Here is a 15,704-nt window from a genome sequence, read left to right as displayed (position 1 = left end):
TAACCTCAAGCACAAGTCATCAGGAAGAGCGCGTACCCAGTAGTGTGGCTGAAGACGCCCAATCAATTGCTCGCATGCCGTGTTCGTGGAAAATGCCCTAGTGTGGGGTTTCTCCCGTGTCTTTCCGCACGAAGCCTAGAGTCGGTAAGTGCTGATTTCCAATTATATGCAATGCTCTGCCGGGCAGGCAAGGTATCACAGCAAGAATCAAGCCACTGGGCTCGAGTGCCACCAATGGAGACTACTGTCCACGGGGTTTATCTACTACAGTACGGGGTAGTGTGCAGGTAATCATTCAAGGTATTCAGGTTAGTCACGTGAGTGAACGTGACGCAGATCGGACCTCGGTATTTTCCCAATCATGTGATCCGACTATCACTCGTCTGTTTACAAGGACGAACCGCCTCCAAACCAATGTAAACAATGGATCACAAACCAACAACCACACTTCGATGGCACCCATCCTCGCCAAATCGCTCAACCGCTTATCGCGAGAAGCAATCATAGATCTCGCGCTGAAATGGCTAGAAGATATTCGCCCCTCAACGGCACCGTACCTGCAGTGCAATCGCACCGGATTCGAAGCCGATGAAGAGGACTACCTGCACACACCAGCCGAGAGTATCAAGGAATTGCGAACCCTGTACCATGAACTCCGCAAGCATCCCGGCCAGACGACCAAGCGCGACGTAGTCGATCGCATCATCGACGGCGATTGGCGCCGTGGATTCTCTCTGCATCAGCATGCCACCATCGATTTCACGTACCTGGAACAAAACGAGGCCGCCCTCAAGTGGAGTGCTCTGAAATTGGTGCCCCTCAAGACCGAGGCAGAGAAGTCCCTGGACGACGGCGACGATGGGCAACAGCCAGCGAAGAAAAAGCGAAAACTAAGCCACGGCCCAGTAGTAGAGCCAACCTATTCCCACGTCTCGCCGGCCGTCTTCCTCTCGGCCCTCAAAGCGGAGATATCACCACTGGTCAAAGCTCATTATCACCTCCATCGCATGCCTTCCCCGTACAACCTCACCATCCTCCGCCTCTGGATCCAGCCAAACTCCCCATTTGCGCCCAGACGATCGAAAGTCCTGCGCCGACCTAAACAAGCCACCAACGCGGGTCGCATAATGTACATTGCTTTACCGGACAGTTGTCCCTACGTATACATTTCCGTCTCAGGTTCGGCGACAAGTGGCTCGACTGGACGGTCCAAGGGCAACAGCGCTAGGGACGCCAAGGAGAAAGCGATGGCCAAAGTGGACATGGCGGCCCTGAAAAGGATCGTCCTCGAAGCGATTCCTAAAGCAGTTTCTCGACCGCACCAGCGTTGGTCGTTAGAGCCGACGAATCTCGTCGCCAAATCGTTGAAGACGATGTGCGAGCTGAGGGGGAACCAGAAGCCCGGCACCAGCGGCGGAGCCTACAGCATCTTCGCGGAATGTGACAAGGCAGTCGACAACAGTCCCGTCGAGGTGCAGATGACCGCCGATGACTCGGAGCAGCATGACGAAAGACAGCGCTTGGTCGAAAAGCGGTTCGGCCATGCGCAAGGCGAGCACTACGCGCGTCTCGACCGCGTCCACGTCAAGCTCACCGATACGGTTCCGCCGGATGAACTGGGAGAGGGAGGCGAAGACGCAAATTCGTCCATCGAGGACCACGCGAAACGCGAAATCACGCTGACGTTTACGGGGAGCGATGTGTTTGGCGGCCTGAAGAAACTCGCACAGCTCGGGCGCGCGTACGTCGACCTGCAGAAAATGCCTGCTTGGATGACGGGGGAGTTGGGCGTCAGTACTCTCTCTGTTTGATAAGCTCTTGGGATGGTTTTGAGGCCTGGTCGAATTATTCCCACCCATACTTTGTCCGCTTGGGTTAGGGGAATGACCTTGATGACCATTGGATAGCGTCCATTACTCTCAAATGCCAGACGTACAATACATACGCATAATGGACAATTGGTGGCCGTAACCGCCCTGTGACCACTAGTGCTTGGAGCGTAGTACATATTTGAGCAGCCCGGTTCTCGAGCTTATGGATCAACGCATCACTAATACCACTCCCACTCCTTCTCCGACTTCCCGCTCCCAATAAGACACAGTCGTGTGGCAATATACCTTTGACCACCCTTTGATTTCGTCTGTAGGTGCCCATTTTCCGTGTCGTCCGCTCAGCGTTCCTCCGCTCGCTAATGTAGACTTTTGGTCGACTCCATCTTCACGATACCTCGGTACGAGTATGCAAATGTGGAGATACGTGGCTACAGCAGGCGGTTACCCGTTAGCATGTACTGTATCTGGGTCTGTAGTCATTGCGTCGCGCTCCGCCGGCGACGTCAACGCGGCGGTCGAGAAGCTGAGAATCCACGAATGCTGAGCACGCGGACAAGATCCGAGGCGACACCGTCGACTCGATTGCCCACAAGTCAGACAGGGAAGAACAACTAGGCAGTCAAGCTGTTCGACTTCGCCCTACCCAAAGAACGGAGAGAAACGGTTGGATCAAGTCGTACAAACGGCCGGCGACTCGGATCTTCGCGGGAAGTTGATACTCCAGATGGTGTAGCCGGTGCTCACGGGCCAGGCGACCTCGGGGCGTCTTGTGGGGTAATAGCTCCAGCCTCCTCGCAATGGTCGCGGCCAGGTATATCGGCCAGGAATATACTAGAGCATTGACATTGACGAGTGGGGGGCGATGGTGTATCGGCCGCGTGTGGGCTCTTCGGCCTTCGTGGCCGCCGGTGGTGGCAAAGAGCCGCTCACAAAGCATCTGCGCTGAGTATGACGTCCGTGAGGGTGACTGTGGTGAGTCCGGGTGCTATTGATACGAACTTGTTGTGCGGTGTCGTTCCAGGCGGCATGTCGAGAAAAGCTCTTCAGGAGATGTCCAAGAAGTCGAGCGGTTTGGGGAGCGTCGGTGCTGTGGAGGATGTCGTCGAGTTCTATCTGGCTTGGTGAGGGACGGATGCCCAACGGGAAGTATGGTGCATGCTGAGGGTGGGTGATCTCGTGTCGGTAGAGTCACGGTGCGCGCCCATACACGGCAAAGCTCCAGCCAGTCATTGCTCCGGAGCTGGAGCTGAGCAGGGTGAAAGAGTGGTAATATTGTCGAATAACTTGGTGTTCTGCGCCGAATAAATCAGTAATCGGTGCCCTGTCGTGACCGAGTCATTTTCATCATCAGAGCATCAGGCCCCAGTCCCAGTCCTGCACGCCTGTTCCTATTTGTGTGCCGTCGCCGTTTGTGAAAGCGTCTGGCATGCTTGCTTCGCTTCCAGAGGTCATGCGTCCCATTCCAGCCATAGCGGCATTGCTCAAGCGGTCAACATAGATATCGTAGCCCTCTATCGCCGTGTCAATCTCGGTCATCCATGAATTTCCGCCTGCGTCGGTAGGATCGGGATTCTGAAACGAGAATGGATTCCCGTAGCTGGTGTCCGTGGGGAAGGCGTTCCATGATGAAGGCTCCTGCTTGACTTGCGACTGCGATTGGGTTCGGGATTTCAAAGTAAGACTTTCGCCACAGAGTCGATGGATTATGTCTCGGCATTTAGGAGCGCTCGGATTGAGGTTGTTCATGGCATTGATGATGCTCAGGGCCGTGAGAATTGAGTCGCGCCATGATGATGCATCCGAATGGGTTGGATTGCGTCGTAAACAGTGGATCGGGATCAAAGCCGCTTGAAGGAGGAAGTACCTAGGAGATTGTCAGGAGGGAATTACGAATGTGATACCCCGAGAGGTCAGATCTGGGTTAGATTGTCAGGTGACAGGTAGAAAACACTTACAGGACGTACCAGGCAGCGAGCCTGGTGTGGGTGGCGGAGGACCAGAAGTCAAATATGACAGAGATGCATTCCTCGGCAGCCTTAAGGCAGCGCTTTGTTGCAATACTTTCGGCCGATTGCGCCTGGGACGGTGACATGGGAGACGTTACTGTGGCATCGAGCCTGTCTTGTGCCCATCGAATCAGAAAGGGACGATACATAATGATTCGCATGATACGAAAGCGCCAGCGGCTGATTGCGTGTCCGAGGAGATACTCGTGGGGAAGAGGTAGATTGTCGTCGCGAAAGTAAGGTGGCAAACTCTTCAACCAGCCGTCAATGAATTCGTCGTCTAGAGCGATCAGCTCTGCGGCGCAGGGAATTGGATTGGATATGAGTCGGTTGTAGATTCTGATCGTATGGAGGTGGTAGGATGATTGTGTCCGGACGTAGGTGTAGATCGTGGCTTCATTGACCTCTGCAGGGAGCGATGTGGCGTTTACTGGAAGATCCTGGCCACCAAGAGGTGAGCACTGGGTTTGATGGAGGAGAGACAGCTACTGGATATAGGGTACTTCTTACCTTCTCATGTATATTCGATGGAAATGGGATATCCACGCCGACTTGAGGCCAGTTCAGAGGCCTCCCGTAGGTGACGGTGGCGCCGACATCCAGTACGCACAAGGACCACCAAACTCTCCTGCGTATCTCCTTCTTGAAAGGCACTGTTTGCCAGCCGCGGAACTCCTTATGAAGCCCCAGAGATATGGCGAGCCGGAGGGCAATGCCGCCGTAGTTGTATCCGCTATTGGGTCTGTTTCTCTTCTGCAGGTAATTTGCTGCCATAGCAAACGCCTGAACCAGAGTTATACTGCCCGTCTCCAGGGACTCAATCGATAGGTTCGCCTTGACAGCGTTGAACAGGGTGGCATGTGTCTCGTCGGAGCATGTGCTTGACACAAAAGAACCTAGGGCGGCGACAAGGTTGGCCAACGTATGCCATGTGCTTCTGCTTATTCTGCCACTCAATCTGGCATACTGTTCGCGGAAAGAGGGCTCGTGAAGGATCGGAAAGGTCGGGTGATACAACGCGAAATAGGCGTCGACAAGTGTGTCAACCATTGCTCGAGTGAGCATGGGCTGTGCGCGCAGCCATGTCGACGCGGACGGGTACTCGCTAGATCTCTGATTGAATAATTGGTCGAGAGTCCGGCGTCGCTCACTCGAAGCATCGCTTGTCGTCTCTTCAGCTCCCGCTCCCATCCAGATGAGCCGTAGAAGAGCAGATCCCGAGACCGACCCAAGGAAGCCAGCGTTCGAGTCATTAGCCGTCAACGTCGCCATACCGTCGGTAATCTTAGGTATTTCGGCGTCGACACCGCCTCCAGAGGTCGGTTGGCCTCCTCCGGGATCTGCGACATTCCAGGAAGACTCCCGCTCATCCCACTCAAAGTCATCGTCAGCAGCAGGAGGGTTCTCGAGTGGTTGAGCATCGTCCGCCAGATTCGACCTTGATGCGGTTGGGGACTCCAGATAACCCACATCAATTGGCTGATCTGGGCCGCCACCAGCGGCTGAGAACGATTGCGTGCGCTGTTGCAGTCCAGGAACCATTCCGGCTATTGGCGACGCAGGAGTTTGCTCGAATGGCTGATCCGACGAGGCTACATGGGACGGTGGGTTGGTCGAATCGCCCCCCAACCTAGGCTGGAAGTTCCCTCCATTGGTGATGCCATGGGCTAGCATTTGCGACAGCTGAGCATCAGTGAAGAAGGCTCTCAGCAGAGCCTCAGCCTTTTCCAGGCGCTCTTCGACCTCTGTCAAGTGCCTATGTAAGTATTTAGTCCCGCATTGCTTGAAGGAGACCCCGTAGATGGGACGGAGAGCACCGACTTTCGCGTCAAGGATGATCTGCTGTGCTTGTCATACAGGCAATGGCGATTGTACCGCTGGCAGACCGAGCACACGGGCATGCGCCCGTCGCATTTGCCTTTCCTTCGGCGGCATTCGCGACATGATTGGCCTGCGTTGGACGAGGTGTGATCAGACTTTGAAGGGTCGGCCATTGTTGAGTGCTCTCGCACGTCATCTCATGCATGCGCATACTAATAGGTCGCTACTCGGGCGTAAAGGGAGGTCGAACGACGAACGTGCGTTGGAGGAGGCTGCGAAGGCCTGGTCTTTGGTAGAGCGTTGAAGTCTCGTGCCGTGGATAAGCCCCGCAACCGCCGCAAAGCGGTTTCTCTTAGCTAAGCCCAAGCAATTCTAGTAACGGGTCGCTTGCTTCCGGCGCCGTTTAGGGGTCCCGAGTCGTGCCCTAGCGGCTTCGGCCGGGCCTATCCACGAAGCCAAGCCCGTTACCTGGAAAGGCGCAGGAAGATGATGCAACTGCGCAAAGCGTTTCTATGTTGTGTACACTCTCCAGAGCCTCAACTCTTGACGCGGATGACAACCTTACCAAAGTGTCCCCCTCCGTACAGGTATTGGAGAGCTTCTCTCGCTTCGTCGAATGAAAACACTTTGTCCACAACAGGCCTAATCTGCTTCGTTTCGTAGAAGCGCAACATCTCTTCGAATCTGTCTCTGGGCCCGTTCAGGATTCCTTTTAACGTGACGGTTCGACGGAGAGCCAGGACATTCACATTCGTGCGATCAGTTGGCTCATCTTGCTTTCCGCTGAGATACCCGATGCAAGCGATAACTCCGCCGAACGAGATACAGTCGAAGGATTTCCTCAGTGTCTGCGCGCCGCCGGTCTCAAGGATGACATTGGCGCCTTCCTGCTCGGTGGCTTTCATAACAACATGCTCCCAATCAGGATTCGTCCGGTAATTAACCGTATGGGTGGCACCCAGTGATTTGGCACGGGAGAGCTTGTCATCAGAAGACGAGGTGATGATTGCTATGGCAGTGATTAGGTTGCAAGCTCGACAAGAACACCTGGAATCGCAAAAGACAAGTGAAACTGTCACGTACTCTTGGCGCCTGCAGCATGGGCAATCTGAAGTCCGGCGACAGAAACACCCCCTGTACCCTGCAGCAAGACGGTCTGTCGGTCGCCATGTCCATTGTCGAGAGGCTTCATACCGTTGAGGGACATCCAAGCAGTCACGCCCGCAATCGGAAGGGTGGAAGCTTCCTCGTCAGTGAGGTAATTGGGGGCCTTGACTAAGCCAGTGACGGGGAAGATACGATATGTCTGGAGCACGCCGTCAAGTGGAAGGCCAAGACCGGATGCCATGTCTCGCTCTTTGATCTGTCCTGTAAGATGAGTTTGATTGAAGATTGATAAAACTCGGTCCCCAACATGCCAATGACCTGGCTCATTATCTCCGACCGCAACCACAGTGCCGCACATGTCTGAGCAAGGCACCACTTTTGCAGACCCGATTGCCTTGTGGTGGGTATATAGACCCATAGCAACTGAAGATAGTCAGACGACGAGGTTAGCTACGACGACGGATGTGAGTGAAGGTGTAATGCAACCAACAGGACAGACATACCCTCAGTATCGCGATAGTTCAGAGAAACCGCGTGGATTTCAACCAACACTTCATCCTTTCCTGGTTCCGGCAATGGAAAACTCGACTTGGTCAACCTGTTTAGGCCGTCCTGAGCAGTCTGCCATGCCGTTATCTGGTCAGGCATTTCCAATTTATCTTCGGGCAAGTCGGTCAGAGGCATGCGTATTACTGTTGGACTAGAACATTAGAGCCTTCTCTGTTCTAACAGCACGCATGCACTACAGCCGTAAGATTCTTTGATGGTCCAGATTCAATAGTTCAAACTTTTCTTGTGCTTTAGGCATGAAAGAGCTGACCCATGACGTTTAAACTGACAGGTCTTTGCACACAACGAGCAGCTCCCGAAGGATGTCCTGCAAGATTGCGACACACATATCCGGTAATGCCATGCAAGATTACCGTCTATCTTGGGGGCCAGGCTCACACAAAGCGAGGTCTCTGTCCATGTACATCTGTTGACAGGAATGGGCAGAGACGAGAGATGAATGCTTTGGCATAGCGTGCTGTTTCGCCCGCCGTGGTGGCAGCACGAGGCGGCAGCACCGTATGCTCCCATCCGCCGTAGCAACTGCAGCAAACTGCCAGGGTTTAGCCGGACCTCTCTACGATATAGTTGCAACTCCGAGACAGTTCACTTCGTCAGATCCTCAGACTCACATTCTTTGGATACATAGACTACTACATTCTCACCATGGCCGCGCAAGGGAGTATGCATAACTTGACGACCCTCATCAAAAGGTAGGCAGATATGCTGCACGTTCAGCTCTGGCAGGCCATGCTTCATCTGGCACCTGTTAGCGCTCACAACGGACTCTCCTGCTAACTGCGCTGCCTGCACAGACTGGAAGCCGCAACTTCACGACTGGAGGATATCGCCACCGCCATAGATGGACCTGGGGCCTCTGTGACCAACGGAGTCACGACTGCCTTCTTGCCTTCGTCAGCCCCGGCTGGAACCCCTGAGCAAGCACCACCGCCGCCGCCGCCAGAGCCCCTGCCCCGGTCGGTGGAGGCTTTTGACCAAATAATCCAAGAGGATGTTGTGGCCTTTGTGAAGGCTGCCGAGAAGATTGGAGGTCTTGTCGAAGAACAGGCAAAGGCCGTCAAGGAGGCATTCGAAGCTGAGCGGACGTACCTGCTCGTTGCGGCGAAGGCGAAGAAGCCTGATCCTCAGCCTCCTGAGTTGATGACAGAGCTTCACCGACACACCTCAAACGTCGACGAAATCCGAGAAGCCAACCGACCGTCTCCTCTATTCACCCATCTAAGCGCCGTATCAGAAGGTATCGTGGCGCTAGGCTGGATCGTGGAGAAGAGGCCGAGTGATTTTGTCACAGACACCCTTGGAGGTGCTCAGTACTGTGAGTCGCAAAAGAGCTAGGGGATGTCGTTGATTCACAGGACTGACTTTGGGATCTTGCAGACGGGAACAAGATTCTGAAAGAGTACAAGGACAAGTAGGTGCATAACGTTGTCCGCCTCGTCTCGCCCACTGACAAGAACGACAGGGACAAGTCACACGTCGAATACATCCAGGCATACTACAAAGTCTTCCGCTCCCTGGCCGCCTACGTAAAAGAGTACTTCCCCACGGGCTTGACCTGGAACTCGAAAGACGGCATTGACGCTCTCGAGGCGCTGAAGCAAATCCAGTCGGGAGCTGCTACCCCTAAAGCACCAACAAGCGCCGGTGGTCCCCCTCCACCTCCTCCGCCGCCGCCTCTGCCCAAGTTCGAAGACGATGGTCCTCCGGCACCTCCACTGCCACCAGCGGCCGACGCTTCGCAGGGGGGAGGTATCGATGCAGTCTTCGAACAAATCAATAAAGGATCGGCCATTACGGCAGGATTGAAAAAGGTCGACAAGTCACAAATGACGCACAAGAACCCATCCCTAAGAGCCAGCTCCGCTGTACCCGAACGTTCCAGCTCCCAGACATCTCTCTCTGCGCGTGGCAAATCTCCCGTCCCCAGCAAGAAACCTGAAAGCCTGAGGGCTAAGAAACCAGGTCGGAAGGAGCTTGATGGCAACAAATGGATCGTCGAGAACTTCGAAAACACTCAGAACGAGCTGATCGAGATTCCTGCCGAGCTTAACCACAGCATTTTGATATCCAAATGCAACAAATGCGTGCTCAAAGTCAGCGGAAAGGCCAACGCCATCTCTATCGACAACTGTACCGGCTTATCGATACTGGTCGGATCACTCGTTTCCAGCCTGGACATCATCAAGGCACCCAAGGTTCAGGTTCAGGTTGATGGTGTGGTACCTACAATCCTGCTCGATCAAGTCGACGGCGCTCAGATCTACCTTTCCAATAATAGCTTAAGCACGGAAATCTTCACCAGCAAGTGCAGCGCCATCAACGTTGTGTTGCCGCCAAAGGACGAGTCTGAAGATGACAGCAAAGAACTGCCATTCCCGGAGCAGATACGCAGCGTGATCAAGAATGGCACTCTCGTCAGCGAGATTGTGGAGCATGCAGGTTAAGAGGCAGAAGCACCCTTATTCTTCTCGATGCTTGTATCATTAGCGATGGGGTTTCGGATGAGCCAGATTCGGCAGATCTCCCGATGTTGCGTTGGTGCCTAACATGGCTGAGTCGGCGTATGTGCATCAGAAAAGGAGGTGGACAGGTCTCGTAAGACCAAGGCTTGCCGGCATTTCAGCATTCGTCGATAGTTCGGTCAAACTACTTTTCAATCGAGTTCAGTGTGCTCGTCCATATGGAGAGAAAGAAGTCGAACCACATTTTCCAACCGGCGATGTATCGTGTGTGGTATGGGATAGGGACGAGCACAGCTTGCCTTACTTGCCACAATATTCATCACTCAGATTCTTCAAAACCATGCCAAGGATCCCTGCGCTTATGTGATTCGCAATGCAGACATAATGCTAGCTGTGCTGTGTGGTTGGTTCTCCAGCCGTTTCTCGTCTATGCTGGATACACACCAGCTCGGTGTCTTTCTAGTGTTGATTAATTGATTGCAAGTCTAGACGTAACTACCAACCAACTATCTGAAAGCCGCACTGATGCCTCCCGCCACCACAATCTACGCCGTTCGTCGAGTCTGCAGCAAGTGACTTGTAACGACTCGAAAGCCACTATCCACCTGAACCTGACGACTGTCTGAGTGGGGCATCAATGATATAGCACCGGGTTGTACTGTGTGTACGCCGTGCACATTCACATTCACAATCGCAGATACTGTAGATACACAACTCCGGGCATTGATGACCCAGGGGGTCCTCCTATCACCCGCCCGTTCGCATACGACCTACGGCCATACTGTTTCATTTCTTCCGCCAATCCCACGCCCCTAGCAGCGCGAGTCGAGGGTCAAATCTCGCGCCTGCCAGTCCCATCTCCTCTCGAAACAGGGGGTATAAGATGCCTCGCGCTGGTTTTCGCCTCCTGCGTCCTGGGCCAAAGTCTTTGAGCCCTAGCGAAGAGAGCAACGCGAGTGCTTCGCGTGAGAGACGGCGCGGTGGAGGTGGTGGCAAGGCGGGATTGGGCAGAGGAGGGGGTGTTGAGAACATGGTCGCCAGGTCGGACTCCGCGGTTGGAGAGTCTGACTCTGATGTCGGCCTTGGTTGAGTGACGGTGACGGCGTCAGTGGACGTGTTGGTCAAACCCCCCTCCGACTCTGAGCGCGTTTTGATTGGGACGCCTGAAACGCCTGGCAGCTTGGATGGGTCGGATTTCCGTTTGTGCTCGTCTGCCGCTGGCTCGCGTCCATGATATTCCAGGACAGGCGGATCTGTCATCTCATTCCCGGCCACACTCTCCAACACTACCGCCACAGATTCTGCCAGCTTGAGGTCCTTGTCCTTGACCGCGACACGCAGGACGGACATGCAAAGGTCCTCATTTGGAATGATATGCATGGCTTCTACATATCCGTGCCACACCCATTTCGTGACGTGGATATCTCCGGCCTGGCTGGCTTTCAGCAACAAGTGAAGCAGCGTGGGACGCGGGAAGAGGAATCGGGAGTCCGAAAGTCTGTAGAGCAGTTGGAGGAGTGCGCCAAAGTCCTGGCTTAGATCGCAAATGGCGTGGATGTAGATTGTCCACAACCAGTTAGGGATTGGTCGCACTTGGTTCTTTTGCGACAACTTCTCGAGCTCGACTGTTGCCATTTCTAATTGTTCTTCGCGGATGAGAGCGAGGATGTTCAGGTGCGCGTAGCTGTTGGGCAGGGCAAACTGTTGCTTCGTGAGACGGTCGAGAATGTTGTTGCGGAGGTACGTATCGGGATGAATGGACAGGACCGTCAATGCAGCGAGGAGGATGGGCGCTTCGAGCGGCAAGCCTTCTCGTTCCATCTCTTGGAGGATCGTCTTCACGTTCCCGATCGACCCGAATTCCGGGTGACACTGGCCCAGAATCAGTGCCTCATAGTGACTAGGCATCGGCTTGATCTTGCGCTCTTCGAGCAAAATCCTCAGAATGTTGCGCACGGCTCGTGGCGCTGGCGTGTTTCTCGCCACCCAGCGCAACTCCGCCTCGAGGACTTCGGTGCTTAGCACTTTCCTGGACAATATCTTCTCTGGCTTGCCGGTGTGGACGTCTAGGAGTCCTCTGGGGTGGTCCTCGCCCGAGCGACGGACCTCTTGGAGAAGAGCGCGGAAGCGCTTGGGCTTTTGCATTCGGCGCCTGAGCTGCCTGTGTGTGAATCCCCCTTTGGTCGGATAGCGCGCGTCCTGGGAGATTTGCGCCGATTCTTGGGAGGTGTCTCCGACAGATGGTGGTTCATTAGATACGTCTGTATGCTGAGGCCCAAAACCCTTCTTGCTGTGACCCGTGGGGCGGGAGGTCCCCGTTGTCGATTCCGGAGCTACACCACTCTGAATCTTTTGTGTGCTTCCTGCTTTCCCCTCGATCCCTCGTGTATTCTCCAGGGGAGCTCGTGGCCTTGCCGCAGACTGGGCGCCACAATGGTCTTTGTCGCGTTTCCCCTGCTCGCGACTGCTCCCCGTCAAGTATGGGAAACCTTGGAACCCGACATCTGTTGAGATAGTCAGATCGGCGGCATCTTGTTTCTTGGCTTCCTGGGCCGCTCCTGAGGATGATGCTTTTCCCCTTGCACCATTATACAGCCGCGGACGGGGAGGTAGAGTCGTAGGGAGAAGAAGTTGCTGGCCACAAAAGGCCGCAAGGCGAGAGCTTTGCTTCAGCCCATGACGGACGGAAGTTCTGAGCATCAGCTACACATGGCTGATTCAGATGATGATGGACCTTGGTACTGAGGACTGGACATGGCCTGTTCGCTTGATTGAAACTTGAACAGCACGAAAGGCTTGGCGTCGCATGCGCGTCCATCTCCACGCGCTTTGCTACGCCGATTCCAATCTACTTCAATAGGTCTGCGGATGCTGGGTCATGCTTGGGCTACTGCACAAGGGCCAACATCTTCTTGGAGTTTTGCTGTTCGGTCAAGCTCGTTGATTGCCCGACAACAGGATACCAGACTGTCACCTCACTTTCTTTTCACCAGGATCCAGCAGACCTTTCACTCCAGATGCCCACGTATGTCAATGAGAGATTTGCACGTGTCGACCTTTTCTATTTATGTCGTCCGGGCTCGTAAGCCTGGTAGCATTGCGGCGTTGAAAAGAAGGGCACTGAAAGCATGTCATCCCTACAAAGCTCACAAGGTGAAATGCGATGTCTCATCCCGCAGCATTCCGTGCTCCAACTGCGTGAGCATCCAGGCCGGTGCTCAGCTAGCTATGCCAGGAAAAGAGGAAGGTCTCTGTCGTTGAACAGAGCTGTCGTTCCACCAATAGCAAGCATGGGACTGCGTTGACCCGCTATTGCAATTGCAGACTCGGAGGTGCTCTGGCGATACAGGATGGCCTGCCAGACGTTGTTCGCGCATCATCTTCTCCCCTTCTTCAGGCACCAGCTCAGTTCGACAAGGCAGCTGGTAGGCATGCTCCGCTCTAAGCCCGGGTCCTGCAAGCATGCAAAACAGGCTGGTCATTGGTTCCCTGCCGAAAGCATTCTGTTAATCAGCCCTCTCAAAATGGTAGGGAAACTGCAATACATCTCGATCATCCTAGATCCCCACCACAGATGTATACAAGTCCCACAGCTCAGCCATAACAGCATGAATAGGACAGCGTCATCTCTGGTTTGCCAGCTGGGTATCACCACTTCCCCCGGGTATCGATCCAAACATGTGTCGGCCGCTGCACCTGAAGAGAGCTCTTTCGGTCCCGCCATGTCTTTTGTGAGAGGCAATCTCTGAAGAGCCTGCGTCTGCCATCTGTGTCCCGTTTCCTCCTGTGATGGACCTCGGAGAACTGGTGCGATCTGCCAAGTGCAGAAATGAACGCGACAAGATCAGCTTAATGTCCTCTAGACCGCGATATTCGCTGGGACAGCTTTGGTTGACATCATCCACCTTGAATCAACAGGCTTCACGGCTCGCAAACAAGCTCGCAAAGCTTACTATGAGAACGTCACAGTACGCCAACCTCCCCTTCAGTAGGAATTTTGTGATTGAAGCCGAATACCATGTGAGGGTGGTGCTCTCCATCACTCTCACCATTCCCTTGCGGATGACGTGCGCGTTCAACCTCGAAAACCATAGACCCATAGCCTCAGAAGACTACTACCACATTCCACACCACACTCCCAGGTCTGCCTACACCTGCATCGTACAAGGAGAACTGACCAGCCTGTCCTCACGTTTGCGGCTACACATCATTTCATCCCATCCTGTGTCGTCCCTTCCCATCCATCTCAATTCATCTCGTCTCGTTCCATCTCATCCCACCCCACACCATCTCATCTCGTCTGATCTGCCACCTCCTTCTGCACAATCTTAACAAGCACCTCCGCTAGCGCCTCCACCGCCGTCACATTCGGAGCATGCCCCGCGTCCAAAACATGCAGATCGACCTCCCGCCCACTCTGCTCGGCAATCCGATCAACATACCCCCTCTGCACGGACGGCGGGATGATGAGATCCCTTTCGCACAGGATCCACGACACATTCACGTCCCTCCACCCTTCATACGTCACTTTACCCTGAAAACTGGCGTTGGAGTGTCTGCCCATGGAACGCACAAACGCTAGCGCAAGCTCGAACGGATAGTCCGGGTCAGCAAACGTCGCGTTGGCGATGGTCTCGACGTCGAGGAACCGGAGGAAGTTGTCCTGCGTTGCGTAACGTCAGTACGCGGTCCCACGGAGTGAAAGTGCTCCCCCGTAAAACGTTTTACGCACCTCCCCGACACCCACCATCCCCTCCGGGGGCGGGCCGACCGTATCTTCCAGACTGGACCCCATCTTCGGGACGTGCGCGGCGAGGTACACTACCCGGATAGCACCTCCGCTTTTCCCTGCCTTGAGGCGTTCCTGCTTCGATACGCCGCGCAGGGCCTCTGTCGCGACGACGCCGCCGTACGAGTGCGCGACGACGATGATGTCCCTGGATCCGTCCTTGGATTCCGCCTTGGACCCCGCCTGGTTGGATTCGGCCTGCTCGGCTTCGGCTCCGGCTAACTTCTCGATCAACCCGCGGAAAAAAGTCGCGTCGTCTTGCAGCGTGGCCGGCTGTTCGGGCGGGTTGCGGATCGCGCTGGGCAGGTTGGCCACGTAGATTTCTTGCGTGGGGAGGAGGGCCGTCATGGCGGCTTGGAGGGGGTAGTACATTTGCGCGGTGGAGAAGGAGCCGGGGATGATGAGGATGACTGGGGCTGGGGTCGGGGACATGGTGGTCGGCGCTGCGTGCTTGAAGATATAAATATTGTTGTTGTTGTTGTCGTGGTATTGGTGATGGTGATGGTGATGGCGGCGGCGGCGGCAGCAGTGGTGGTGGTGCTTGTCCTCGTCGTAGTGGTTGTCCTACCAATCCAAGTCGGTTGCCCTACTCTCGACACAGGCCTTTCGAGCTGTTTTTGTCTGTTTATATCAGGTAGGGCAGTACTGCGGACGAAGATTAGACCCAGGTGCACAATGATTCATCTACCCCTTTGATTTCTAATACGTAGGTAGTAGTCAGGGAGTTTGGTAGGGTAGCTCTAACACGTATGCAATAGTGGTGAGTATTCCTGCGTAGCTCCGAGATCTGGCATGGGTTACTCGCATTTAAAGATTCGATAATGGACAATCGACAAGGCACGCACTCACTGTACTGTACTTATGCCACGCCGTGATTCGGCGATCCGGCAATGCAATGTAGTGCTCGCACCACGTAGCCACTATTGGATATGCACAATAGCCAGCGGCCGAGGTGTCTAAATGTGGCGTACACCGTAGTCGCCTCAAGGCTCGGAAAGGGGACGCCTGAGGGCCTCATGGTGACTACTTTGCGCTGCCCCCAACATTGGCGTGGATGAAAAGGGTATCGATCAGAAACGGATCGCTGAATGGGCTTCGGAGAGTTGTGTATATACGA

The 15,704-nt window shown here is 54.6% G+C and overlaps 6 protein-coding genes across 6 annotated transcripts; 2 read left to right on the top strand and 4 right to left on the bottom strand.

The window, feature by feature from the left end:
• Positions 1-452: 452 nt before the first annotated feature.
• On the top strand, positions 453-1,811 carry A1O7_10005 (uncharacterized protein; the record flags this gene model as incomplete). Its single annotated transcript, XM_007763989.1, has 1 exon — positions 453-1,811. The coding sequence occupies one exon, from the start codon at positions 453-455 to the stop codon at positions 1,809-1,811; it is 1,359 nt and encodes a 452-aa protein (XP_007762179.1).
• A 1,368-nt stretch (positions 1,812-3,179) lies between these two features.
• On the bottom strand, positions 3,180-5,832 carry A1O7_10004 (uncharacterized protein; the record flags this gene model as incomplete). The annotated part of the gene is made up of 4 exons (XM_007763988.1): positions 3,180-3,696; positions 3,788-4,278; positions 4,349-5,594; positions 5,660-5,832. 4 exons carry the CDS (start codon positions 5,830-5,832, stop codon positions 3,180-3,182), a joined length of 2,427 nt encoding a protein of 808 aa, XP_007762178.1.
• Positions 5,833-6,195: 363 nt separating this feature from the next.
• On the bottom strand, positions 6,196-7,450 carry A1O7_10003 (alcohol dehydrogenase; the record flags this gene model as incomplete). The annotated part of the gene is made up of 3 exons (XM_007763987.1): positions 6,196-6,668; positions 6,743-7,189; positions 7,270-7,450. The coding sequence occupies 3 exons, from the start codon at positions 7,448-7,450 to the stop codon at positions 6,196-6,198; spliced, it is 1,101 nt and encodes a 366-aa protein (XP_007762177.1).
• Positions 7,451-7,981: 531 nt separating this feature from the next.
• A1O7_10002 (uncharacterized protein) lies at positions 7,982-9,780 on the top strand (the record flags this gene model as incomplete). Its single annotated transcript, XM_007763986.1, has 4 exons — positions 7,982-8,028; positions 8,131-8,651; positions 8,714-8,747; positions 8,799-9,780. 4 exons carry the CDS (start codon positions 7,982-7,984, stop codon positions 9,778-9,780), a joined length of 1,584 nt encoding a protein of 527 aa, XP_007762176.1.
• An 804-nt stretch (positions 9,781-10,584) lies between these two features.
• On the bottom strand, positions 10,585-11,943 carry A1O7_10001 (uncharacterized protein; the record flags this gene model as incomplete). Its single annotated transcript, XM_007763985.1, has 1 exon — positions 10,585-11,943. One exon carries the CDS (start codon positions 11,941-11,943, stop codon positions 10,585-10,587), a length of 1,359 nt encoding a protein of 452 aa, XP_007762175.1.
• Positions 11,944-14,089: 2,146 nt separating this feature from the next.
• A1O7_10000 (uncharacterized protein) lies at positions 14,090-15,019 on the bottom strand (the record flags this gene model as incomplete). Its single annotated transcript, XM_007763984.1, has 2 exons — positions 14,090-14,461; positions 14,531-15,019. The coding sequence occupies 2 exons, from the start codon at positions 15,017-15,019 to the stop codon at positions 14,090-14,092; spliced, it is 861 nt and encodes a 286-aa protein (XP_007762174.1).
• Between the last annotated feature and the right edge of the window lie 685 nt (positions 15,020-15,704).

This window comes from Cladophialophora yegresii (assembly GCF_000585515.1).
Source record: "Cladophialophora yegresii CBS 114405 chromosome Unknown aczIN-supercont1.7, whole genome shotgun sequence".
Taxonomy (NCBI): domain Eukaryota; kingdom Fungi; phylum Ascomycota; class Eurotiomycetes; order Chaetothyriales; family Herpotrichiellaceae; genus Cladophialophora; species Cladophialophora yegresii.
The sequence above is the reverse complement of the archived record's forward strand: the minus strand, read 5'-3'. Positions and strand labels throughout refer to the sequence as shown.